The sequence below is a fragment of the Metarhizium acridum genome, assembly GCF_019434415.1.
Source record: "Metarhizium acridum strain ARSEF 324 chromosome Unknown scaffold_555, whole genome shotgun sequence".
Taxonomy (NCBI): Eukaryota; Fungi; Ascomycota; class Sordariomycetes; order Hypocreales; family Clavicipitaceae; genus Metarhizium; species Metarhizium acridum.
In genome coordinates this window covers 721657-747457 of record NW_027094039.1, presented here as the reverse complement: position 1 = coordinate 747457, position 25801 = coordinate 721657, and the positions used below count along the sequence as shown (strand labels likewise).

General features: G+C 51.6%; 12 protein-coding genes across 12 annotated transcripts; 3 read left to right on the top strand and 9 right to left on the bottom strand.

The window, feature by feature from the left end:
- Positions 1 to 822: 822 nt before the first annotated feature.
- J3458_018929 (uncharacterized protein) lies at positions 823 to 2780 on the bottom strand (the record flags this gene model as incomplete). The annotated part of the gene is made up of 4 exons (XM_066121317.1): positions 823 to 1791; positions 1852 to 1944; positions 2010 to 2533; positions 2666 to 2780. 4 exons carry the CDS (start codon positions 2778 to 2780, stop codon positions 823 to 825), a joined length of 1701 nt encoding a protein of 566 aa, XP_065973672.1.
- A 1367-nt stretch (positions 2781 to 4147) lies between these two features.
- J3458_018928 (uncharacterized protein) lies at positions 4148 to 7099 on the bottom strand (the record flags this gene model as incomplete). The annotated part of the gene is made up of 2 exons (XM_007810065.2): positions 4148 to 6720; positions 6787 to 7099. 2 exons carry the CDS (start codon positions 7097 to 7099, stop codon positions 4148 to 4150), a joined length of 2886 nt encoding a protein of 961 aa, XP_007808256.2.
- A 2085-nt stretch (positions 7100 to 9184) lies between these two features.
- J3458_018927 (uncharacterized protein) lies at positions 9185 to 9553 on the bottom strand (the record flags this gene model as incomplete). Its single annotated transcript, XM_066121316.1, has 1 exon — positions 9185 to 9553. The coding sequence occupies one exon, from the start codon at positions 9551 to 9553 to the stop codon at positions 9185 to 9187; it is 369 nt and encodes a 122-aa protein (XP_065973671.1).
- Positions 9554 to 10435: 882 nt separating this feature from the next.
- Positions 10436 to 12373, bottom strand: J3458_018926 (uncharacterized protein; the record flags this gene model as incomplete). Its single annotated transcript, XM_066121315.1, has 4 exons — positions 10436 to 11262; positions 11328 to 11709; positions 11767 to 12119; positions 12343 to 12373. 4 exons carry the CDS (start codon positions 12371 to 12373, stop codon positions 10436 to 10438), a joined length of 1593 nt encoding a protein of 530 aa, XP_065973670.1.
- A 509-nt stretch (positions 12374 to 12882) lies between these two features.
- J3458_018925 (uncharacterized protein) lies at positions 12883 to 13299 on the top strand (the record flags this gene model as incomplete). Its single annotated transcript, XM_007810063.1, has 1 exon — positions 12883 to 13299. The coding sequence occupies one exon, from the start codon at positions 12883 to 12885 to the stop codon at positions 13297 to 13299; it is 417 nt and encodes a 138-aa protein (XP_007808254.1).
- Positions 13300 to 13622: 323 nt separating this feature from the next.
- J3458_018924 (uncharacterized protein) lies at positions 13623 to 14644 on the bottom strand (the record flags this gene model as incomplete). The annotated part of the gene is made up of 3 exons (XM_007810062.2): positions 13623 to 13670; positions 13728 to 14402; positions 14468 to 14644. 3 exons carry the CDS (start codon positions 14642 to 14644, stop codon positions 13623 to 13625), a joined length of 900 nt encoding a protein of 299 aa, XP_007808253.2.
- A 1042-nt stretch (positions 14645 to 15686) lies between these two features.
- J3458_018923 (uncharacterized protein) lies at positions 15687 to 16208 on the bottom strand (the record flags this gene model as incomplete). Its single annotated transcript, XM_007810061.2, has 1 exon — positions 15687 to 16208. The coding sequence occupies one exon, from the start codon at positions 16206 to 16208 to the stop codon at positions 15687 to 15689; it is 522 nt and encodes a 173-aa protein (XP_007808252.2).
- A 363-nt stretch (positions 16209 to 16571) lies between these two features.
- gpi1_2 (pig-Q) lies at positions 16572 to 18990 on the bottom strand (the record flags this gene model as incomplete). Its single annotated transcript, XM_066121314.1, has 5 exons — positions 16572 to 16886; positions 16958 to 17052; positions 17110 to 17571; positions 17663 to 18794; positions 18856 to 18990. 5 exons carry the CDS (start codon positions 18988 to 18990, stop codon positions 16572 to 16574), a joined length of 2139 nt encoding a protein of 712 aa, XP_065973669.1.
- A 33-nt stretch (positions 18991 to 19023) lies between these two features.
- Positions 19024 to 19458, bottom strand: gpi1_1 (pig-Q; the record flags this gene model as incomplete). The annotated part of the gene is made up of 3 exons (XM_066121313.1): positions 19024 to 19089; positions 19158 to 19250; positions 19339 to 19458. 3 exons carry the CDS (start codon positions 19456 to 19458, stop codon positions 19024 to 19026), a joined length of 279 nt encoding a protein of 92 aa, XP_065973668.1.
- Positions 19459 to 21159: 1701 nt separating this feature from the next.
- Positions 21160 to 22428, top strand: J3458_018920 (uncharacterized protein; the record flags this gene model as incomplete). The annotated part of the gene is made up of 2 exons (XM_007810059.1): positions 21160 to 21351; positions 21439 to 22428. 2 exons carry the CDS (start codon positions 21160 to 21162, stop codon positions 22426 to 22428), a joined length of 1182 nt encoding a protein of 393 aa, XP_007808250.1.
- A 257-nt stretch (positions 22429 to 22685) lies between these two features.
- On the bottom strand, positions 22686 to 24077 carry J3458_018919 (uncharacterized protein; the record flags this gene model as incomplete). The annotated part of the gene is made up of 2 exons (XM_007810058.2): positions 23860 to 24077; positions 22686 to 23790 (listed from the first exon to the last, which is right to left on the bottom strand). The coding sequence occupies exon 2, from the start codon at positions 23706 to 23708 to the stop codon at positions 22686 to 22688; it is 1023 nt and encodes a 340-aa protein (XP_007808249.2). The 5' UTR covers positions 23709 to 23790; positions 23860 to 24077.
- Positions 24078 to 24560: 483 nt separating this feature from the next.
- Positions 24561 to 25650, top strand: J3458_018918 (uncharacterized protein). Its single transcript, XM_007810057.2, has one exon. The coding sequence runs from the start codon at positions 24619 to 24621 to the stop codon at positions 25486 to 25488; it is 870 nt and encodes a 289-aa protein (XP_007808248.1). The 5' UTR covers positions 24561 to 24618; the 3' UTR covers positions 25489 to 25650.
- The last annotated feature ends 151 nt before the right edge of the window (positions 25651 to 25801 follow it).

The window sequence follows — 25801 nt, the reverse complement described above, 5'->3', positions numbered from 1 at the left end:
GTGAGTGGCGTCGTTGGCAACTGGTTCTACGTGCATGCCCCATGTGACAGCTGCCACGCCTCTCACTCACACCTGAACAATCCCAGACCGACAATGCTTGGGCTGAAACCCGACTTTGCTAATCGGCCTCTCACCACAACCACATTAAAAATTGCCTTGTTTCATTAGTACTTGCACGCCAGCGCGTCATCGCACGGACAGTCACGTCAACCACAACAAACATTGCTGCTCTGCACACGTCTATACCGCAGCTACATGGCGTAAATGGGTGTCGCGGCAATAGACGAGAAAAAGACAACCACCAAGTTTCCATCCATGGACAACTCTGTGGTTTGGCACCCTAGTGAAGCCCGTACCCGCAAAGTACCTCTGAGGAAAAGCAATAACAAAACAAAAGAGGGCCAACTCTGGCTTCCGTAAATATGATGCATCGTTCCATTCGCTGGAGTGTGTACTGGCTGCATCTGCCTCTCAAGACCGTCTCGCTGGACTTGGCAATATCTATCGGCCTTGCGGTAAAGGTGGCTTGGTACACTGTGTTGCTAGCTTGAACGACATTAGTATTATCGACCAGAGTATGAAATTGTGCAGTTACTCGTTCCCTATCTGATGTACGTGCGCGCATTATCAACATATTCCAACCTATGAATGAACACATATTGTACCATTTTCTAGCCAAGTCTGTGTCGTCTACCCATTCGCCATTGCTACGTTGTAAAGATTCCCAATCAACAGCCATTTATACCCAGCATTCCCCCAGACTCTAGTAGCAAAAAGAAAAGAAAAAGGAAAAAAAAAACGTCAAAGGGTATTCTAGCTCTTCTAAAGTTCATCTGCACCCGGAAAGTTCATACTGGCCCCCATCTCGCTGTCCATACTATCCCAAAAGTCTTCCCTTGGGGTCCTGGGACTTGTGTCCTGCGAGGCGGTGGCCTTGTTGCCTCTTCTGCTCCTGGTAATGCCGGCAAAGTCATCTGCCATGAGACGAGCGACATTCATCCCCATGAGGGCGCTAGTCTCCATGGTTGAGATGAAGCTCTCCACTCCAGAGGTATAGTAAAGGCCCCGACCGATGATGGGATCCTGGAATGTAACGCGCGGGGATTCGATCGGGTACGAGTAAAACCAGTGCGGGTAGTACCATGAGATGGGCTCTACTTCGCCCGTAGTTTCGTTGGAGAGAAAGGAAGAGGGGACTGGTGTGCCGAGGATATCAGACAGGAAAGTTGAATTGACCGGCTCGGCTGAGAAAATCTTGTAGAGGAACTCCTTCCTATGTGTCTTGGGATTTGTGACCGTGCGTAGGGTGCTGATGGAATAAAAGCCGGTGCGGCCGACTCCCTCGGGGCCTTCGTGAGCTTCCTCGTCTTTGCCAAGAGTTGTGTATACATTGCTCGGAGCCTTTGTCCCTGCTTCAAGACCAAAGAAGCTCGGCTGCAATAGGAAGGGAGAGGTGAATAGAGTGACGTGGAGCTTCATATAAGGGATCGTATCAATGCGATGTTTGATTACTCCCTTGGCAGCTTCGATATCGCTGAACTGCCAGGGTGATGCAATTATAACATTGTCAAAGGCGGTGGGCAGCTTGGCGGCTTTTGACTTCGAACCAGACAATTTCGTCGAAATCAGATACTTGGGAGCAGACCCGGGTTTGTCGGTACCCTTTTGAAATGCAAGGGTGGCAACAGAAGTGTTGGGATAGTAGGCTGCACCACTGTGCTGAAGCAGCCTCTCAAAGATTTGCCAATTACCTCCAGCAACGGCGACAGCACCCTCTGTAGAAAACGACACCTATAATAAGATTAACAACCTGGCCGACTGTCAAAAATGCATTGTAGCAAAAAGGCTCACCATTGCCTCCAAACCGTGGATGTAGGCCATGTTGGAGGCATAGTTGACTCGTGTAGCCGACTGCATGAGGTCTCGAACAAAGTCTGGGTTGATCTTGAAGCAGAATTTAGCACAGAATTTCCAAAGTGCTATACATGGCATATCTGCTGCAAACTCACATTGTGGTCTCTCAGATACTGCTCGCCCGTCACACCTGTCAACCGCAACAACCCCAGCTCAAAGGCCCTCTGCGTCAACGACCGAAACGGGAAATACGGCGCCTCATAAAGCCGAAGAAAAGTTCCCACGGCGCCCTTGACCAGTTGCACAGCTCTGTAGGGCGCCAGGCCATACTTCAGAAACAGCTTCGTAGCATCCCACCACTTGGAAGCACCTGCTTCTGACCGAAACAAGATGGTCTTGCCATCCCAAATAGCTGTGTAGTCAGTAGGTTGACGTTCCGTCAACCCCGTCAGTGACAAGTTGAAGTCGCGAGTAGCATTGTACATAATATGGTTGTCTTTGATGAAAATGGATGCTCCAAGTTCCACGCGCTGCTCGGGGTCGTTGAAGGCATTCACGGTGATGGTACGACCGCCAACATGGTCAGCCTTTTCGAAAACCGTGATATTGACAGCCAGACCTTCTTCCTCTGCATACTTTTGCAAGTAGTACGCAGCTGAAGTGCCGGCAGCACCGGCACCTATACAAATTGCTGTGTCAGTACGCGGCCGTCGTCTAAGATGTTGCTCCCAATCTCAGCTGTCCGATGACTCCGGTCCACTCCCAGATTTCGCTCATCTTTGAAACCCATCCAAGAAAGGTATCTACGTACCAATAATAGCGACATTCTTAACCTCCTTCACACGACGGGGGCTGTTCGCCCCATCCCGTGCCGCAGTAGCCGCCGCCGTGGCGAGAGCCACCAGCTTCAGTAGTGGTAGATGCATCGTGGACACTTGCTGACCAGCTTGACTCGCAATGCTTCGTGCAAATCAACCAATGACATGTATGCGGATGCAAGGACTCCCCGGAAGAGGAAAAAGGTGCGTGAGGGGTCAGAAAAGGAGCAATCAAAGAATCGGAAAGTAAAAAGTAAAAATAAAAGGATATGTCGTATCTCTTGTTCTCGCGCAATAATGCCAAATGCTTGCTACGGGCGCCCCATGTTTTGGACTGTTGGTTGTTGAATGTCAGCACCGGAGTCTAAGGCCCAGGCTTGCGACGAAAAAAGTGGACAAAGAGACGTGGGGTTGATGCAGATGCCGGCCCCACATTGCGCAGATGCCTAGTCAGCTCTTGCCGCGCAAGGGGGTGTAACCGAAAACACCACACTGAACCGCACCACTCAGTTGGTAGCGTGTTGGGTCTGGTGTTTTCTGGCTGGTCGACCCAGCTGGCCCAGGCCCTGGCATTCACGACCAACGTCGATTTGTTTGCCGCCAATATTCGTATCATGCCTACCTATCTAGGTACCTCATAGGTCTAGTCCTTGGCAAATAACTCGCATCAAGTTACCAGCTACTCCACAGGGCAGTAGCTCTGGCCGTGGAACAAGCATGACCATTCCCTTGGTCCTGGGCCAAGGACTTGACATTCGCAGACTTCATCCTCCCCAACATCACCATGATTCCAATCATTTGGGTCACTCTAGAATGAAATTGACAAGTCCATTTCAACGGGCTACACTAGCATTCATCGTGTTTTATCCTAGCGGAGCCTGTTTTCCATTGCAACAAACAACGCTTCCACAATCTTGTCCATGACCTCTGCCAGACATAAAGACATGGACCAGCTGTCCAAGGGGAATCTTGAACATAACCAAAAAAAAACAAAAATGTCCCAAGCTGTACACAAAAATGCCTCTAACACCTCGCCGTATTCAAATTGGGCATTGTCGCAATAAACTTTTGCGCCACAATATTCAACGCAAACAAAGTCCAGTAACAATCTCCAGAATCTCTGGTGGTCAAATATGTCTATCGCCCGCTGTCAAGAATGTGTAAAAAGGAGATATACAACATCCGTGCTTTTAAACCATGATAAAAGTAAAAGAAGAAGACAAAATGGCTCAAGCAAAAATGGGTCAAAGGCCTCGTAATTCCAATACGGACAGAAATGTTGACAAGTCGTAAGTTTCGTGTTGCTAGTATGCAATCACGCCGTCATGATTGCGCGTTGATGTCAACTCTCTTCATCGCTGCTGCTGTGGCCGCTTTCCACTCCTCCTGCGGTTGCGGCTGAACTGCCGCTGGTTCGAAACACTGCATCGGCACTGGCACTTTTGCTTCTGCGTCGAATGCTTCCAGGTGCAGCCTCAGCGCTGCCAATAGACGGGCGCTTTGCACTGACAATGGGACGCTTGAAATTGGACACAGTCATCCATGTCGATTCGCTCATACATCCCATTAGCGGCATCATCCTCGTCAGGGTCTTCGCCATCTTCGTCGCCACTGCTCAAGTCCACACCATCTGGGTAGCCATCTGACTGATGCGGATTGACAGCTCGGCTCATCAGCTCTTCAGACGACTCTAGGGCGTCGTCATCATCCTCAGAGCCGAAATCATCCTCCCCCGAGCTTGACGTGTCCGTACTGAACGGCGGAAGAAAAATGACTGGTGGAGGCAGCGGCACTGGAGCCAGACGCTTGATCCTACCCGACATGTAGTCGATTTCAATAGGAAAAAAGTTTTGCTGACTTGTGGCAAGCGGAGCAGGTGATGAAGTTGACATGCTTGCTAATCGACTGATGATAAACTCAGTGGCTTCCTCCGACTTTCTCGGTATAGTAGACTGGTATTCTGACGCCGTGGCATCTGTCATGGGTCGCTTCGTTGTCACAACCACCATGAAGTGGTCGTCTGGCATGACGCCTCCCAGACCGCAAGGCTCCAGTGGATGCACTTCAATATACTGTTGCGCAGAGGACCATGGAAACTCAGAGTCAGGGATGCTTGATTCGGAGTCTGAGTCACCTGTGAGATCCGGAACACTGTCACTGCTGTCAATGTCCATCTTGAAGCTGGTGTCAATACCATGGTTCCTTTCGCCAAGTGGACGATAGCCCAGGGAAGAACCAGATGTAGATCGGTACGGCATCGGGCGGGAAGATTGTCCTTGAGAGTTTTGGCGGTCTTGGCCGCTGGACAGCATGTAGGTTGCAGGAGATGTATCACCAGGGTCACCAGAGAGGTCAGTGCAAAACGGCGCGCCGCTATAATAAATAATGGCACCGTCATGGCGACGCTTCCGACGATTCGACGTGCCAGAGCCACTCAAGTTCCATCGTGAATCGTCCCCATTGCTATCGTCAATGGGTCCAAAGGATGACAGGGTTTCGTCCAGCGATGTCTCTCCGTTGGGGGAGCTATTGTGAACAAACAGCGGCTTGTAGTGAAAGCTGTTCGATGAAGCAGACACCTGTGGGCCAAACTTGGAACGACTTTTTGAACTTCCGCCAGACTGAACATCATCCGCGGTGAAATTGCCAGTCTTTTGCCGCTTGCGTTGACCCGAGTCGGAATCTTCTGTGTCTGCGCTCTGCTGAGAACTCTCATTCGAACTGTCACTGGAGAACCTGGTGCCATCCCGACCACCTCGCCAACGTATCTTGCGGCCGTCGGGTGAAAGCTGGAACTTGGTACTAATTTCGTTCACGGCAGATCGTACGAAGCTTGGCGTAACATTGATGATGTGTAGCTGCGCCAGGTTACACAGCAGGTTCAAGTACACCCAACCCTCAGCATCCGGCTGCACGTCCAGGTTATTCTTGTTCGACTCTGGTATAATCTCTGGAGGAACCAAGCCCAAGTGTCGAATATACTCCATGTTTTCAGAGGGAACTTGAGTCCGATCCGGATCCAGATCCTTTACACGTGTGGGTCGCTGGTCGGGGGCGGGCGGTTGAGTTGGCGAGGTGTTGGTTCCTGAGCCACTGCTGTTCCCGTTGCCCCCGGACTCTGTCTGATCACCGTTAGAATTACACGCCGAGCCATTATCTCGCGATCGACTTTTCTTGCAAGAGTGACCAGACTGTTGTTCTGGCGGAAGAATCTTGGCTTCCCGGGACGGCTCTGAATTTCCAGCGGCGGCGGCGCCAGCGGCAGCATTGGTAGCAGGAGTGGGCTGCTGTTTGGCAAGAGGAGGCTGAGCTCGAGAGTCAATATCGGCTGATGCCCGATCTGCCTCGACTCCGTCGGTTTGGCGATGTCTAGCTCGACGCGCATGCCGGCCGCCGATTTTACCTGTAAACAATTGTTCCAGGCGCCTTACTACTAACTTCTTTCTGTCCCTGTCGGTCAATATCATGTGGCGTGGGTATAAACCCTCAGGGATGTCGCGCAGGTAGTTTTCTACCTTTTGGTCAGACCGGACACGCGAGCCCACGCTTGGACGGCCGAGAGACGCTCCAGATGAATTAGCAGCGCTTGACATGGACGCGTACGCAGAGTCTACAGGTCTGGCATTGGAGCCAGACGAAGAGGAGGCGTGCTTAGAAGCGGATCCCGAAGCCGAGTACATGTGGTCGCGCGTGGCGTGTCGCAATGATTTCTTTCGCTGAGACGACGAGGCATCTGGAGAGTCTTCAATGCTAGCCGCGAAGTCACGCAGCGTCGATTCTAACTCTCGTCTCCTACGCCTTGGAAGGCCATGGTACTTGATTTCGAAAAGCTTGTCCTTTCGCAGCGTTTCCGGACCCTTTTGCTTGTACCTCTTCAATTCCTCCTTCAGCTTCTGGATTTCGACGGTTAGATCGTCAATCACGCTGCGATAATCATCCGCGCTGCTACTCTGGCCGGTGGCGAGCCGCGGAGGAGGCGGGCGTTGGAACTGGTATGGCTTGTCTTCATTTGACGAATCCGACTCTTTCTGGAAGAAGGGGGGGTCAACTGCGACGAAGATGTGTTAGCCATATCAAGGCAGCCTGCAAACACTTTGTGCATAGTGACACAAACCATCCATGGCATTATTGTCAAACGTTGCTGTCGGGTTTTGGTTTGACAAATCAAACCATTTTTTCGGGTCGCTCTGGCCCGTTTCGTGACTCTCCCCGGAGGAATTACGGCGCGGCGAACTTGTGACATTGCTTGGATTCGCCGCCGCCGGCGACGAACCGGGGCTTGCTCTGAGAGAAGCATCGCGGGCGAGTTGGTGGTGCTTCAAGGTTACCGAGTTTCCTGGCGAGGCCCGTCGTGGTAATGGGTGGCCCGTAGGGCCTGTCGGCGGGGGAGGTTCTGTGCCTTGTGCGTTTCGATTCTGCAATGGCATCGTCGATGCATGAGAAGACTTTAATGATAAATCGGGACGCGTTCGTCGCTGGACCAGCTGCGCATTTCTCCTCGAGATCCGAGTTTATCTAGCTCTCGTCTACTGGGCTGCTGCCCTCGAGAAGGCGCGCAGAGGCGTCGTCAAGACCCAGCGTCGACAGATGTGACGTATGAGTGTTGATCACTACTCTGTGAAGTATTGTTTCTGCTTATCTGCATATATGGCTTTGTTAGCATGTTGGCTGGCAAGTTGAGTGCGTACATAATACAGCGCAGTCGCAGGGGGGGATGGGCGGAATGAGGGGCTGGACTGGCTATTGGTGGGCAACGCCATTGGCGTTCTAGCCCTGAGGGCTGCTGAAAGCGGAGGCTACATATGCGACAGAACTGATCAGAATGATCGATCGATCGTCTGTCGCAACAGCGCCGCTCCAATTATGCCGTGTTGAGCAGCATCTGTCGATGGCTTACCTATGCGATGCGACCCAATACCACTCTGCTCTACAGTCGTTAACGACTGCTGGCGATGTGGGATAGATTCCCTGGCGGTTTGAGCTGTCGTTCTGGCTTGAGAGATGGGAGGTCAAACAGCCTGTGTGGTCCAATGCATTAGCATGTCAACTACTCATCATTATTGCGTATCGCCCGTTGGGGATCCGAGGGAGTGAATGAGCCTTTCGGTGCACCAAGTTGCGAAGACGGCGTGAGCTGCAATGACGGGACTATAGGCCTTACCTTGAGGTCACACAACCGATTGATATATTTAGGGGTGCTTGTATGGCAGTGGACTAAAAAAGTAATTGCCACGAAAACTCGGGACGTGATGAGCAGCGTTTCGATACTTGATGGATGTCGACGAAGTTGGAATGAAGGTGGTATAACCGAGACTCGTAAATGAGGTTGTAATAAATTTAGTCGGCGTAATAACCAGCAGAATGAACTGGTTGGACGACGGAGGAAGTGAGTTGCTGGTTTGTGGAAATAATGGATTGACCAAGCAGTCGTAAGGCAACTCGGGCAGGATTTCACAAGAGGGCGAACGGATATGATGGAGAATTCAAGCAGTATGAGCAGTATATGTTGAGGAAGTTTAATGGAGCAAGTTGGGCATGAGGTTATGATGCCGTTCCTGATGATTCAGAGCTGCAGTAAATAATGCAGCGTGCGGTGGAGAAGAGGCCGAGAGAGAGCAAGGGCAGGTGGCGACGGATGATCAGATCAGCAAGGAACAGGAAGAGAGAAGAGAGGCCATTGTCATTGCCATGACGGGCGAGGAAGCAAGGCCGAGCCACTGCCACCAAGGCCTGCCTTGGAAAGGGTCTGGTGCGATGTGTGCGGCGATGTGAGAGCGCCATGTGTGCAATGGGGGTGCAAGGAAACCCGGCGGGCCGTGAAGCTTAGATTCGACGCTCATTGCACCGATGTCCACGACCTACGGGTTGTTTGCCGGATCAAAAGAGATCGAGACCCATGGCATGGAGCAAATCCAGGGTCCAGCCTCTGCTCCTGGTTGGATGAATAGACCCGGTGGTGTGGCGCTATAGAAACTGCTGCTTATAATTGCACTTTGTCGGGCCTCGCTGCTTCGAACAGTCGTAATGCTGTACGGCCGACGATGATGGAGCAGATGTAGCTAGCTGGTCGTGGATGGCAGGAAGATGTAACTAGACGACTCATGATGGTCAAGAGCCGACAAAGACTTGTTTTGGGGAATATGCCGCCATCCAACAGGGCCACAATTGTAAAGTACGGGCACCAGGGCACCTTTTGCCCGCCCGGCAGTCGTTGACTTCCAGTACCTCATCTACTCCATACTACTCGGTTCATGCACTCGACACTAGCATCTTCTCAGCTATTCCATCCAGTAACTCGATGACACTCAAGTACCGGCGTGATATCCAACAGCAGACAGTGTGCCCGACAGATCAATTGATGCTTGGATGCCCGGACGCTCAAACAACCAACAGCCACTCGATAAGCCGACAGCCCATCACGAAACCACCCGCCAGGGCTGCTGGCTCATGGGCGCCGTCATCTCACTTTTACGCCGTCATCGCTGCCGTCGCTGCCATCGGTCTCACTCCAGTCAGCCGTCACGTCGGCCCACTGCAATGACGCGCCCACAGGGCACAGTCACTCGCGGTCTGGAGCTGTCAATCTGTCCGTCACCTGGCACGCCCTCAACACCAACCACGCAGCCTGCAGACAGTAAAAAATAAATGTTCTCGACCACGCCGCTACGCCACGGCAACTCGGCGCACCGGGCACTTGGGGCACTTGGACCAGTCTCATTCAGCCCATTACTGGCCAGTCTCATCGTGAAAATAAAAAAGTCGTACCATTCTCTCCATCGACCTTGCAATAGCGACGAGCAGTGTTGTTCAACATGCTGCTGCTGGGTTAGAATAGCACAATGAGGCCAACTTTTCTTTGCGGGCCGGAGCTCAGTCCGCATCCTGATCGCCAGCCAAGTGCCTCATATCGGGCGGCCTGATTGGATGGAACCGCCACAACCAGTGACGTAAACTTTCCAGCGCAGGTGGGTGTTTCTTCTTCGACGGGCTTCCACCCGTGAGATCACGAGCCCTTGCTACTCGTCAACTCGTTTATATGCATACGCCGGATATCCGATTTTCCCTGAAAGACAACGGCGCCGTAGGATGAAGTCTTAAAACTTTTCCGACCCACACGCCGAGCTGTCAAAACTTCAGTCATGACAGTCCGAATACCCTAGACTGTCATGGTACTCGGATGCAATTAAAACCCTCGAAGTAGCTACCCCGGGAAGCAAATCTCAGGGGAAAGTATGGGTTAAGAGAAAGTTTTCAACGCACCTTCTGACTTGAAAGTCCGATGCTTGCCACAGGAAAAGCACACACCTGTTGCCCATCCCCACGCATACGCTTGGCAATCCCACAGGGCTAGGGCCATATGCCTAATGAAGCCTACCTGCCACTGTAATTGAGTACTGACTGGTAACTGCCACTTCCTTTGGTTTGGCCAGGCCCGGTGGATCAAACTCATCTGCCTGGGCTACTCGAGTTGGTATTCGCAGCGCGCAGCCGGTCACCATATCAAGGCCATCACTCAACTGATGATTAAAGGAACAAATGCCATCGTTCTTACGCCATCTCTGTAATTCTATATATCTCCTCTGGTGTAGTCCCTGCTACGCTCATTCACTTCGCCATGTCTATCATTCGTTGCTCATTCATACCCGATCCGGCTCCCATGCCCATCATCTAGTCTACACGCTTCATTTCTCATGCTAATCCCCAAGTCATGACCCCCACAACTCCGTTACCCAAACAACAACTTTTACACCAGCTAACCCTGCCTACTGGGTAGCCCTCTTAAGGTTCTTGTCAAGCAGTGACTCGCCAGTCATCTCGTCAGGCTGAGGAAGACCCATGGCCGCAAGAATTGTTGGGGCAACGTCTCCCAGGACGCCGCCCTGCTTCTTCAAGCTCCAGCCCTCAGGAGCATTGGCCATGATGAATGGCACCTTGTTGGTGGTGTGGCTGGTCTTGGGCTTGCCATCAGCAAACTTCATCTCCTCGGCATTGCCGTGATCAGCAGTAATGAAAAGGATGTAGCCCTCCTTCTTGCAGCCCTCAAGAATCTTGCCGATAGCCTTGTCAGTGGCCTCGCAGCCAGTAATGGCAGCCTCGTAGACACCAGTGTGGCCAACCATGTCCGGGGGAGCAAAGTTGTTCATGACAAAGGGGAACTTCTGTTCGCCCAAGCGCTTGACAACCTGATCGGCAACGCCATCTGCAGACATTTCCGGGGCCAGATCGTAGGTAGCTACCGACTTGTTGGAAGGCACAAGGTCCTGGTCCTGGTCCCGGGTTTCCAGAGGGAACACCTTCTCAACACCACCGTTGAAGAAGAAAGTAACGTGGGCGTACTTCTCAGTTTCAGCGACGTGAACCTGCTCCACATTTTGCTTGGCCAACCACTCGGCAAGGACATTGTCCATGCGCTGGGGTTCAAATGCAACTTCGAAGGGGTAATCGGTCTTGTAGGTAGTCATGGTGACGAGTTTGTTGATCTTGGGGTACTTGAAATCCTCAAGAACAGATCGATCGACATCACCGAGTAGCTGGGTGATTTGCCGAACACGGTCAGAGCGGTAGTTGAAGAAGAAGACAGTGTCATCATCTATGGCGCCAAAGTCAGCACTCTAAGATCTGGCAAGCGCTTAGGCATGAGCATTTTTCTCCTACCCTTGATTCTAGCCTCGTCGCCCCCAACAATGATGGGAGTCAGGAACTCGTCCCTGTCCTTTTCTCCGCCGCGCTCATATCGAGCCTTGACGGTGGCAACAGGGTCCTCGCTGGCCTCGCCCTCGCCGTGGCACATACCCTTCAAGGCAATCTCGACACGCTCCCATCGCTTATCCCGATCCATGGCGAAGTATCGACCGACTACGGTAGCAATCTGGCCAATGCCAACCTCCTTGAGGTAGTCAACGAGCTCCTGCATGTAGCCAGCGCCTGACTTGGGGTCGGTATCACGGCCGTCACCAAAGAAGTGAATAAAGACTTTGGGGACCTGGTACTTCTTGGCGGCTCTCAGGAGGGCATACAAGTGTTCCTGCTTGGAGTGCTAAAACCGCCTCTGTTAGCCCTGTACCGGCAGAACGACAGCGGCACCCTGACTTACCACACCGCCATGGGAAACGAGACCGCACAGATGAAGACGACCATTACCGGCAGCGGCGCCCTGGAATGTCTTCTTGATGACTTCATTGTCGTCCAACTCGCCTTTCTTGATGGTCTGATCAATACGAACGACGTCCTGCCAAACGACACGACCGGCTCCAATATTCAAGTGACCGACTTCGGAGTTGCCCATGAGACCCTCAGGCAGACCAACTGCCAGGGAAGAGGCGTCCAGCTCGGTGAAACCCCCGGCATTGTTCGAAAGTTCGTCCATGACAGGTGTCTTGGCCGCCGCAATGGCGTCGCCATCCTTGGGAGATTCTTCGGAGGGAATGCCCCATCCATCAATGACGACTAACAAAGGAGCGCACAAGCAAAAGAATTAGCCACCCAAGCTCCAGATACACGAGCATATAGCAAATGAAGAGTATATAGTCAAGACTTTTCGAAGCCTTGCCATTGCGAGACTCGGACAGGCTCGATGGCTCGCGGCCAGGTGCCGAGAGAGTAGGAGCGCTTGGGGAAGAGGCGTCACGGCGGGGCAGTGGTTTGAAGAGGTCGGGACGGGACGACGTACTGAGGCAAGCCTTCTGCTCGGTCTTGGACATGGTGAACACAGGTGTTTTCTATGGCAAGATGGCAAGACGGAAGAAAAAAAAAGGGTGGCTTTTTGGAAGGGGAACAAAAGGCTCAATTGGTTTGGAGATGCAGGAGGAAGATGAGTGAATTTGAAGGAAGAGGCTTCCTTGTATCCGTCTCAGCAAAATGGTCTGGTGGGGGTGTTGCTTTACCTACAACACCTATGTCATAGGTTGCTTAGGGGGCGATGGAAGAATTTTGGGGCTCAAGTGCACTGTAGACGTGCGCTTGAAAAGTACGCAGCTATACAGTGTGTAAATTTACATGGCACTGGCTTCACTCCTCACATCTGAAGGACCGATTGTCCGATAAGCTCCGCTGACCAGCTAGGTACACCAAGCCATGACGAGTGCCACAGCCAAGCCATCGTTCACAACTTGCGTGCCCAAGCTGCGGTGTTGATTCGCTTCTCGACCGCTCCCGACTTTGCTTTTCGCATCAATTGATCTTTCCACCGCAGAGTAGGCCTTCACCGACAATGGCAGCAGAACGACACCCGCTCGCTCTGCCACCCAACCTATCCCCGGACGACCTCGATGCGCTCTCGGAGCTCTCCATAGTCCTAGCCAAGGTCCGGGCCGGCATCCAGTCCTCGAATGGGCTCACGACTGCCACCGGTGTGACGCCCGGCGGTGTCCATACCCACGGGCAGCAGTTGTCATTCAAGGATGTTCCTGGCGCGACTGATGGCTTGAAGCACAAGGTCCAACATGCGCGAGCCCAGGTTCGTGCCTTGCCGGACATGGACCGCTCCATCGAAGAACAAAGCCGCGAGATAAAGGATCTACAAGCTCGGATTGAGAAGCAGCGCGCACTGCTGGAAACTCTGCGTGAGGGAGGTGTCGCGTTCGGCAAGAGGAATCGTGTTGCTAGCCATGATAAAATGGAGATTTGATTCTTGGGAATTGGCTACGAAGTCTGCTGAAGACGGGGCATTGGTAACGGCACGAGGCGAATGTGTCTTACGGCAAAGCGAATGGCGTTTACGGTCGTGGGTATATAATATGGATTGATTCGGTACGCAATTATTCTGTCCGACGAAAACGACTCGCTTTCAGCGTTTACTGGCGAGGTATACCAACCTTTTTCAGCGTTTCTTCAACACTTACACCTGGCTGTCCAGGCACGACATTGGTCCATAAGTCCTCATCCAAAGCTTCGGCGTCTGAAAGTGTAGTCCAGTTCGGGCTCTGGCCGGCCTTGAGCCATTTGAAGTCATCAACTTGGATCCCACTGGTTCTCCTTTGACGACTCGCCCTCTATTGACTGGAAAGAGGTCAGTATCTGAGGTGTAGAAGGGAGGTTTCTGTACGACACACTCACATAGCACTTGGGTAGTTGCGCAAACCGCATACCCGTGCAGTCTTCAATTATGGGATGACTAGTACAGTGCAGGTAGATGTCTACATTCTTGCACTCATGAATACGAACCTGCCGTGCTGTAACCGCGATGATGCTGTCCGTTACACCTGTCATGTGCACTGGCCCGTCGATGTGGCCAGCAACAATTAGGCTGTTTGAGATGTTCCTCAAAACCAATCCTGGAAATGGCTTCCCCTGCGCTGTAGGAACGGACATGTCCACAATGCACCACTTCAAATCTGTCAAACTCCCTGACGCAGTAGCCCTTGCCGCAGAAGATGGGAGAATGATGTGCAGATGGGACTGGTTAGCAATGCCAATGTTCCTCGCCATAGAGAAGCTTGGCTTCCTAACAAACTGCGTACTAGGCTGAGAGAGCTCGGCGTTATAGTCACGTATCGCGGCAGCAGAAGGGAGGTCACCAACTGTGTCGTCGCTCTCCCTGGCCTCCTGGTGTTTTTCGCCAGAGTGACTTTGCGTGTTTCGAGATAGACTGCCTGGGTGCAAGCGGGGGTCATTTTCCGGCGCGCCCATATCGACGTGAGCTTCAATGCTGGGGCGTTTAAACTGGAAACGAGATCTTGGTGTGACCCTGGCCACGGTTTCATTGAGCTTATCGGAGAGGCTCTTGATGGTCTGTTGCCAAGTATCAGCTGGAATACCGAATGAGCAAACAAGGGAATCAATATATAGCCACTCACATCTGAGTATTGCTTCCGATCATACGAGGGAGTGAACTCTGACGCGTCAGAAACCTCGTGCTGGAGCTTGCTTATGCCAGCAAGAACATGGTCGATGGCTTCCTGCCGTTCGCCTGCGACGGCGGACACGGCCTCCAGCTCATCTATTTGCTCCTGAAGCTCTGCAATACATGTCATCAGCTTCGCGTGGCGTAAGGTAGCATGTGAGCCGCCTTGCAGCTGGTCGGGGCCTACCTGCTATGCTGTCCTGGAAATGACGATAGAACTTCTGTTTGGGGTCCATGATCGAATACGAAGACTGCCGGACCAACGACAAAATAAAACTCAAAGCTGTCTCGCAATACGCGATCAGAGGGGGGTTTAAATCTGTCAGTCGCTTTTATTGTATTTGCCTAGAACACCATCCCGAGGCGGTAACGACGGGCTCCTTATGCCGATCCAAGATAGAAAGCCCAACCTTCCTGAGTGTGGCCGGACAGCATCAGTGGGATGTGGTCTTTCAGCTGGTCAGGTTATGTTTGCTCGTTCGATGTTTCAATTAAAGAACTCCACAATCGGCGCCCGGCACCGACATGCCCGCCAATTTCGAATAAAAAGAGGGGGCCCCAAATACCAGGTTTTGGCTTGGCGGGCAGGTGGACTGGAACATTGAAGAGACGACTTCCAAATTGGGGCTTGACCTATTAGCGTGCTATTCGATACACGCATGATCTCAGACGCAAGAGTGTTTCAAACGAGGCAATAGCTGCCCAATATTTTGCAATTTGACAACCTAATGAGATTCCTCAGATACATGGTATGAGTACTCCGTATAGCAACAGCGATATGCACCACCAACGTCATAACCCATTCGGACTCTGATGCCTCGGGTCTAAATTCCCCCGTATGCAGCGGTGTAAGTCCCTAGTGCTTCAATCCAAACGCTGCCCATCCCTCATATTACCAAAACGCCAAGTATTAATATCATGTAACCATGTCGTAATGATTCTGAAAATTCTTGTCCAAATTGCTTCGCTGGCCTCTATGGACGGAGTGCCTTCAAGCTTTTCATGTCGCTCGTTTCCCCGGGAGCGAGGGTATATCCTCCGCGTTGTGATGTCGTGCAATATTGCCGTCCGCTTCGTGCGGTCGTCTCCAAAAAATGTAGTAGTTGGTGCGGAAAGCGCTTTCTATTCTTGCAAATGTTTTGAAGAGTCGTACGGACACGGCCAGTTCAAGCTCATGCCCATAGTTTACGCCCACGTGGTGGCTGAGAGGGTTGCTCAGAATCTCCAACACGAGGCACCGCCCTCTTTCTCTTTACAGTCCTCTTCCCAGTCTTGCTCCTCGCACCGACAAGAGGGCTCAGAGACTCTTGAGCTCTCCACTTGACAAACATGGTTGAAACCTCTTCTGATACACGAGGTTTCTGCCACACGGGCATGTCACCAAGCCCGCACTGCTTGCCGTCTGGTGTGGTGACAATGATCTTGGGTATTTGAGCATGATTTCCTCCAATATTCTCATCTTTATTTGGCTTTGCAGGTCCTGTCTTGCCTTGGGCTCTTGATAGGGGGAGTGGATGTCGTGTCAGAAGCATACTGCAGCTCACCCAGGTCGACGATGCCCTCACCCGGGCGACCAGGCTTGGTGTGACCTCTTTGTTGGTTCGTAACTGCTGTTCCGGTGATAGGCGCGGATTGCAGTGCACAGCGTTGTGCCATTGGGCCAGTTTTTCTTTGCTGAGTTTTGTTCTAGCCATATTGGACGGCTGAAAGGGAGAGAAATTGTGAGCTGTGAGCTGTGAGCCGGGGCTGTAGGTGAAAGTGGTGAAGAAAGCAGAAAACAGAAATTCGAAATAACGATGTCAAGATTTCAATGAAGCAAATACGTAGATAAAAGCGATGTTGATATATGAAATGAGCATTGCTATGAGTTATGTATACTATTAAAAGGCTTCGCGGATGTGAACTGAAAGTGAGCTAACAGATAGCCACGCTCGAATAGCTTTGCACGTGCATACTCTAAACACTGAGCTACTAGACCGTCGTGACGAAATAAATAGCCCTTGAGCTTGCGGGTGAAAGTTCCGAGTTAAATCTTATTATTTCAACACAGCTACTTCTTAGTAGTGTGCCCTGGCACGCCCGTTCCCCGCCATCCTTTTGGCGCCATTTGGTAGTGGCGGTATTATGGGTAATTGGAACGTTTTTTTCTGCGGAATTTCGGTGTTTACAGCACGCCACATGTCCCATATCGTTGCTCGTCTTGCCGGTAGCATGCTGTACTGCAAACTATACAGATTTTTGCGATTGATAGGTGGGACAAATTGCCCTGTGAGGAGACACAGCAGGACGCGCGGTGAGAGATAGTGTTTTCGAATGCGGTGGGCCATCTGAGCGTATTGGTGGAACATGGCGCTGAAACTCAGAGGTATTGACTGTGATTTCAATTCAATCGTTGGCAAGACATACGCGCGGGTTGATAGTTGGCCATCTGGCGCCGGCTCACCTTGAGGTAAATGATCGACGTGGGGGTTTCATTAATAGTATTAGTGTCTGTAACTCTATAATCCTGGGTATCTCGAAGCTCGAAACGAATGCCGCCTGTGATTGTCAGCCACCGAACTCTGAGAGTTGCAAAGTCTGCGGCAGAATACACACCGGGTAACCTTTTAACGTCCTTTACACGCAGCATCAAAGCGAATAACGGAAAGTGGTTCAGACACGAAAGCAGAGTATCAAACCCCGCCTTCATGGATATTATGATCATTCGTGCAATAGCAAAGTTTAAGTAGAATACAACCACGGTGGGCAAAAGAAAGAAGAGAAGCGTGAACAAAATCGTGCCAACAAGCAGCTGGTCAAGGTCATAGTCGCATGAGTCAATACGGTTACGAAGCACATTTTGCTTCTTGCCTCGAAATAGGTGGAAAAGTGATTGGAGAATCGTCAGCTGCCAGTGGTAGATGCGGGCTGATGCAAGGTAGAATGAGTAGATGTGAACTGTCAGGATGGATAGCAGATCCGAAAACAGCGCAGTTGGCATGCTGGCGCCTGCAAAGGATGTGAATCCGATGAACCATACAATATTTGGCAATGCTGGGTTCAAGGTTTCTATGCAGCCTGAACATGTGGTTAGTTATCTGTAGTTTTTTGTTTTCTCTCCAAATTTCAAATTTCTTAGACCAAAGGATACTGCAACGTGGAGACATACTTGACCAGTAGTCAATAACCCACAGAAACAAGTCACCCAAAAACACTGCCAGCTCGCCATTGAGTTTCAGACCAGCTGGGTAGTCCATCAACCACGAGATGCTGCTTTGAAGAGCCTCCACGGTGTAAGTCCTCAACAGGTCTCCAATTTGCGCGGCAACCCAGTCGGCATGCTCAATCACGTAGGAGCCAAGAGCTATGCCAATGATTACATCGTTGGCAACGAGCCAAAGGCTGTTGTAAAATCGGATATAATCGGGATGGCTGGTGGTGATACTTGCCCAATTCATCTTTCTCTGCCGCAGTTTCGAGTACTGCATGGGCCAATAACAGAATTGTTGGAGCCGAATTTCTATCTGCTGTGCGGTGGCTGATATATCCTTCAAGGCGGCGTATCCTGGTTTGACCCGAAACTCTAGAATGAGAAGTAGCACCTCAGCCACCATGCGATGGCCAAGAAGAATCAGGATGAAAGTTTTGCGTATTGTGGGGAACAAGTACACGGCAAAAAAGGTCCAAAGCTGTTTGAGAACATAGTTCCTCATAGTCGACGCAGATTCCATGACTTGCTCCGATACGCTTAGACTTCGCTTCGGCCGTGGTCCAAGCCGCCAGGCGTTCTTTTGCAATGTCTGTTCCAACTCCCACGACCAATTTACTTGGTTGATGATTTTCCGTAGCGCTCTGTCACGGGCCGAAGGGACCCGATTGGAAATAGTGTGTTGCTTCAATTTTTCAACGAGCCTTTGCCTAGCCTCCTTTGCTGACCTCTCTTGTTGCTCGACGAGGTCCTCAGTAGCGTCAACCTTGGCGTCATCCACCATGGAGCTCTTGTCTCCGAGAGCTAGGGCAATTGGCTCCAAGGAGATGTACTGCATCCGTTTAGGCTGCGGCCTATCGTAAAGAATAAGTTGTATGCTGGATGCCTTGGCACAAGTTATAGTTGGGGTGCGTGAAGAAGGGTGATTGATTGCGCAGACCCAAGAAGGGTCGGCGGTGGCCGTGGCGGTCGAATTCGACACGCCAAGGACGTGCATGGACGAATGCCCGCATAGTTCATATATTCGACCAGGGGAATGAGGTGCACTTCTAAAAAAAGATCCTCCCTTGAGGTGATGTTCGACTTCGCTAGCCTGAATGTTGTCAGTGTTTAGCAAAGCAGCCAATTCATCTCGTAGTGGAAGAAGGACTGACATCTACATCATCCAAGATGGCAATAACGAAAACGTCGAGGGTGGAATTCCGCCAACCCACCACTACCCCTGGACGATCGGACTTGCGTATGTCGGTAGGCCAAAACACTCGCATTAAGCCATCATGCTCTACCATGGCCACCAAATCGTCTACAGGAGCTGAGGAACCTCAAAAGGAACCACGCCTCCTAAGTTGCTCTCGAGCAGATACGCCAATCCCAGGCTCCCGCGGATGCTATAGAATCAGCACACATTAATAAAATAGTCTAGAGATATGCCGTGTGTACATGTTCCCAATCGTACCAAAGATGTCTCCTTTCTGGCTATCCAAACAACAGGTATGAAGATGGTGAGATATAAGGCAGTTAAAGCAACGACGCCCTTGGCAGCGCGAATCTGTAAATCAAAACCAAGCCGAGTTAGCCAGTGACATACAATGGTAGGCAGGTCCTCTGCTCCTCTCAGCAGAGCACTTGTAGCATACCACAACTCCGTATTCCGCTGCAAAAATGGCGAGCTCATAGAGACGGGTGACGAGATCCCAGCGCGCGGTGATGTAGCCAGCTACAAAGATGCCGAGGGTGAGTATGGAAAACGGGTGCATAGAGCGCTATTAGTTCCGGCAGCGCATGTCGCAAGACACGCCAGACACTTGGAATCAAGATTTGGACTGGTACGACGGGGGAGGATGAGGCTGCGGCCGTTCCACGCTGGCAAGGCGAATCGGATTCGCTGGGGATATAGCTTCGATGTTGGCTTGGCGCAACGGAGCTTGGGGGTGAGCCAGCAATGTTCGCTCGTGAAGGCTTTTCGCAAGTCGCCGGGAGGGCAATTGGAGGACTTGGCTGGCGTTGTTGGCCGAGGCGTCGGGAGCTCAATGTCACACAGAGTGGTAAATCTGCTTGCGCGTTGTTGGCCTCTGCTTCAAGCTTGGATTTCCTGATGGGCATCCCTGTCACGACGAACGGGGTCTGGAGGTGACGAGTGGGGCAGTCTGTGAAGTACCCGGGTACCTGCCCACTGCGGAGTTGCGCAGTTTCCAGTGCGAGCACGGAGGTACCCATCTACTTGAGTGCCTTGGAGCTTACTTGGACCCAACCATCGTCCAATGTTTCCCGGTCCAGCATTTGATGGCGTGCGGCCTGGCGTAGCGTTTTGTCCCTCCCTCCAGAGCTCCCTCCCTGTCTGTGATGCCTACCGAGTAGTTACAAGCAGCTCCTCCTCTATTAGAAATCTGTGTGCACCATGTAGAGTTATTAATAGACGTGCCAAGCACGAAATCGTGTTAATCACCTGCGTACTTGGGTACCGACTTATTATTCAACAGCCCAGAGAAGGAGCTCTGGAAAGCAGATTCAGTGCAACCTCCAAAATTCAAAACGTACTCGGGTACGGAATCGAGAAACTCGCTGAAGGAGCATTTTTAGTTATAATCCACGTCCTCCTTCTTAGTAAACGGGAACTACAGATACATGCTACCTAGTAGGTATCTACTAGTTAATGCCCAATATGCCATCAATGCCGAGCAAGCATCGAATACCCATGCTCCGTTACACAGCAGACAGGATGTCTTCTTCGAGTGCTTGCGGCTGACTGTGGCTGCCTTGACGTGGGGTCGCTGGCCTGTGTTAAGGTCCAAGTGAGGTATCTGGCCCACTTTTCTGCGATACCTAACAGGTACGTCTTTAGTGACAGAACCAGCTACGATAGGAAGATGTAGCTCTTTGTAAATTTAATTATTACTGGTACTTATACTATTATATTACTTCTCAAGTGAGAATTTGTACCGTTCAACACGGTTTTTCTCATTGGCTAGAACCCCTGCCCGGTACGAAAAATGGACCTTAACACATTCAAAGGGATTCAAAGGGATGCCAAGTCGTTTGCAGAACGTGGGTTGGACGTCACCGAGTGTCGAGTGCCAAGTGCCACAAGTGCCTCTTAGCACAGATACTCCGTACGGAGTAGGCACTTCAATCGCCATGCAGACCCACAAATACAAATAGCTTTCCACGTCCAAAAGTCCAGCCTTGAAGACGACAAACGGCTCGTCAACAGGGATCATTCCATCTCCCCACCGTCCGCGAACCACTGGCGGCTTCCGTCTTCTCGTCTTTTGCGACGGCTTCACTGGCGCGCACAATTACGCGTTGGGACTTGGAACCGCCCGTAGTCGCCAGGCTGCTCTTATTCCAGAGGTCTCATCAACGCATTGCACTTGCGCCATTGCAGCTTCGGATTGCCAAGCTTGCGCTCGTCTTTGCATTTCGCCATTTCGGCCAATTGGAACTCAATTGCTGGCAGCATGGCGCTGTCAACCAACCAGCTTGAAGAAGCTCTGATTGACGGCACGTACCATGTGTTTACCGCTGAGCCTGATGCGACAACGGTAAACAAAGTGCGGAAGCATGTTGAAGAGTCCATGGGTCTGGAAGAAGGTTTCTTCACAAGCGAGGACTGGAAACAAAAGAGCAAGGCTCTGATTAAACAATATGTTGTAAGTGGCAGCTCCCCGCTCTGCCCGCTTAATTACGCGCGGCGCAACCTGCTAATTTGAGTTTTCTTCATTCATGGGGGGGCACAGGACAAGCTGTTAGAGGGCTGGTTGCCAGAGTCGAAACAGGAAAGACAATCAGAAAATAGAACCGAGCGAGACGCTTCTGAGATTTCCCCGTCATCCCCAAAGCGCCAGAAGCACGCCGCCCAGAATGGCCAGTACACGACGCAAGATGAGGAACCCCACGGGAGCGATGAAGAGACGAAACCAAACCCGAAAAAAGTGACATCACGTCGTCAGTCTCAAACGGTAGTAGACTCGGCTAAAGATTCGAGCGACAATCTCGAGCCAGCCCCGCCCAAGAAACGAAAACAGAAAGGCAATGGCGCATCAGCAAAAGCACAGAAGGGATCGCCATCCATAGGTGAGGAGGATGATTCCAAAGACGATGCAATGTCCTCGATAGAAGTCGAAGTTTCAAACTCTGCCGTGAATGAAGAGGAAGAGTACTCGGATGTCATTGACGAGGCGCCGAAGCCAAAGCGAAAGAAGAAGGAGCGAAAGGATTCATCATCTAAACCGGCCAAGCCCAAGTTGAAGAAGACGACAGAGTCGACACCTGATGATCCCGATGAAGCTGAGATCAAGAAACTCCAATCACAGTTAGTCAAATGCGGAATCAGGAAATTGTGGCACAATGAGCTCAAGAAGTACGGAGACGACGCGAGAGCCAAAATTCGCCACCTCAAGAGAATGCTTACAGAAGTCGGAATGGATGGTCGCTTCTCCGAGGCAAAAGCGCGCGAAATCAGAGAAACAAGAGAACTCTTAGCCGAAGCAGAGGCCGCACAGGAGATGAATCGTCTGTGGGGGATGGACACAGGCGGCCGGGCGAGTCGAAGTAAGAACAAGTCGATCAAGGTCGAGGAAAGTGGAGATAGCGAGGCCGAAGATGCCGGTGGTAATGGCAGCACAGAGGACGACGATGCAGAGGAGGGTACTTCGTTTGCGGCTAGACGGAGACGCGCTCAGGCCGACCTGGCGTTTCTTGGAGATGACAGCGAATCTGATGAATGATGTGAGACTTTAGCCGAAGGTAATGTACAATTGGCAGTGGTGTTCGCAGACGGCACGAGTTCCTGTTAAAATGCAACAGACACGAAGTTGAGGAGCCTGATTTACATGTACTATATATGATATGTGTTGACTTTCGTGGCATGAGGGAGTTGGCGGTGCATTTTCCAAGGGCGTATTGCGAATTTCGGAGGGAACACGGTTGGCGAAAAAAAAAGGTGTAATTTGAGCAGGCTGTATGTATGGCTTACATTATTTGCCTAGTCAGACCACGCCTTGTATACAATTCTGGAACCATACGTCTCGCCCTTTTTCAACATGGTCATGCTCTTCCATTCAGGAACATTGACAGCATTCACCCATCGGCCGGGCTCACAGCAAAAGGCGCTTCGCCCACCCTTTGCAGAAGCTCCCTCGATTGCCGGCACATTTGTAAAGTCCCCTGTGTAAAACTGGAAAGAGGGCTCGGTGCTCAGGACTTCCAAATGGATTCCAGTCTGGGGATGGTGCGCTGCCAAATCACGGACGAGAGGCTGTGAACGAGTGTCAATCGGCACAGAAGCCGGGTCCGCAGTTTTGGTAAAGCAGTTGTCCACCTGGGGATCGGTAGCTCCAAGAGTGAAGGGCTGCGTCGTATCAATGCTGGCATGGGGAACCGGTCCCCCGGCAGGGACGGCGAACTCGTCATTGGGTAGGTGAAGCTTGGAACCCAAGGTGACGACAGTCCCCGCGATATTCGCGCCCCCCGTGAGGTTGAAGTACGAATGATTCGTCAAGTTGATTGGCGTCTCGTCGGCGCCGTCGACCAGTCTGGCCTCGTATTCAATTCCCAGAAGAAGAACCTGATTGCTGTTGACGGCCTGTGTTCCCGTCGTGTACGTGACCTTGGCCTCGACGGTGCCGGGGAAGCCCTCGTCTCCGTCCTCGCTGACAAGAGTGAAGGTGACGCTCTCTCCGCCCTGGAGACCTTGTACCCCGGGGATCTGTTTGATGCCGATGGGCGTCGGGCCCTTCCAGATGCGTTTACCCCAGCCTACATTGCCGCCGTGCAGGGTGTTGGGTCCGTTGTTGGCGGCCAAGGGGTAGACTTTGCCGTTCACGCTGTCAAGTTGAGCGCCCTTGATGCGATTGGCAACGCGGCCAATCGTCTCGCCGAAGTAGGCAGTGTTGTATTTCACGTACTGCTCTTGGGTGGGAAATCCAAGAACGATGTTTATATCGTCGACCTTGATGGATTGTATAATGGCTCCCAAGGGGAGGAAGGCGAATGGAGCATCTGGCATGTTGGAGGTTGGAGGTGTGGCGCAAGCGAAGGGAGCTGGAGATGACGGGACAAAGGAGTCAATGGAGTGGGATGGTCAGATACTGCCTGAACTGAGCCTTTGAGTTGACACGGGCCGTAGAGGTTTTTAAATTCATGTAGATGGGACTGACGGGTAGACTGATGGTGGGAACAGGCACGATGGTTCAGGCTGAACAAGTGTCACCCTCGATGGCAGATGAAGACATGCACGACCCTAATACGTCAAGGTACCCGCATTTTATTCCGGCGTCCTCGTCGTACACTGGAACGCTTGAGCACGCACCGCAGATTACCTGTTGCCTGTGTGGACGATGCGTTAATGGTGTTAAGTTTGTTGAAGCACTCGCCATCATGGGTGTCACCCTGCAAGCGGGGAGGGGTGTTGTTGGGCGAGAGAGATGGCGGCCAGAGTGGAATGATGAACATGTAATCCACTCAGGCATGCATTGATGGGTTGAGTGTATGTTAGGTTTGGCCGTCAAGGTGACAAGAGAGACAAACTCTTGGCCGTCTCAGCCAGATTCCGTACTAAGGATACGTTGTTGGGACGTCTGAGGATGGACACCTTGGTCCTTGGTGCATATTCTTGATGGCTGTCGGCGTCGGGCTGTGAACTAATATCGCGTCAAATCTGTTCAATGTTCAACCGACATGTTCGTATACTTTAATCAAACATTTGAGTTGACAACACAAGGCAGCCTCCAAATTTGATTCATCTTATTTAAATCTTCCGCCTAAAGTCTCCGTCCAGCCACCAGATCCAGGACTTGGTTTATTTTTATTTTATTTTATTCTTATTTTTTTTCATATACCATATATACTGGCTTGATGTCCCACAAGCGCACTCATCGCATCGCCAACCTACATTTCTTCATCACAACTCGCCTACCATGGATGCACCTACACCAAAGGCAACGCCAAAACGGAAACGCTATGGGGAGGTTTCCCTGAGCCCAGTCAAATTCTCCTTTGATCCATCGACAGCCGAATCCACAGACGATGGAAGTAATAGTCCACGGTCCAAGGTTGCGCATCGATTTCGCGGTCTGGCCCTTGGAAGTGGGGGCGGGGTTGTAAATGAACATGGCCACGAGGCAGACGTCGGGGATGGCCCAGACTCTGCGCGGAAACGACAAAGGCCAGACGACGTCGTGGCCGATGTCAGTGAAGAAGACCGTCAGCCAGGGGCAGATTCTCCTACACCACGGTCAAGTCAAGCCCTCGGCACCAGGCCCAAGGCCACTGCCGGACACCTCGCATCTCAGATTCCAACGTTGGTAGAGGCTGCTCCAGAACCAGTAATCCAACCACCTCGTCGAAGAAGGGCTGGTACACCACCGCTGAAATTGCACAAGTCACCGAAGAAGGCCAAGAATGATAGTGTTGAAGCAAGCGAAGCACCCGTCGCTGATGAAGATGACATTATCGTGGATCCGGTCAGGGCGGCCCTCACATGGCACGACGATGAAATCACCGTTTACGACCCCAATGACAAGGATGATGATGGTACCGGCATTAACGGAGTGGGCTTCAAGCCAACTCCCGCAATTGCAGAAGCAAGAGCCATTCGCAGACGACATCAGATGGCTGAGTATCGGAAACGGGAAGAGAGTGAAGCTAGAGCAAGGCGCAGTCAGCGACGAAGAGGAGAAGAACCCCTATCGGCTCGGCTGAAAAAGAAATCACCTTCGAGAAAGGTCAGATTTGTGGATTCGGAAGGGCAGAATGCTGTTGTGACAACATGCCGGGCTACGATGTGACGAGAACACTAATCGTGGTCCTCTGTAACGAATGGTATGACGTTGCTGGGCTGTGCGTTGACAGGCGGGTTCTATTGGGCCTTTGTCTATTCTTGTGGCGCATTTGAAGCGTATTTCTGGCCGGGAATTGGCGTTTACATAGTCATATTTGACACTTTTCTTTCCTTTCCTTTGATTCGAGTGGTTTTGCGGGATGCAAAGCCAGGCGCATTACCACCACTGCTTCTCGTGCAATGCGACACTCTAGAAATAATTGTTTTCTTGTTCTTTGCTGGTACTAATCCTGAAATCAGCATCTATAAACACTTGCTAG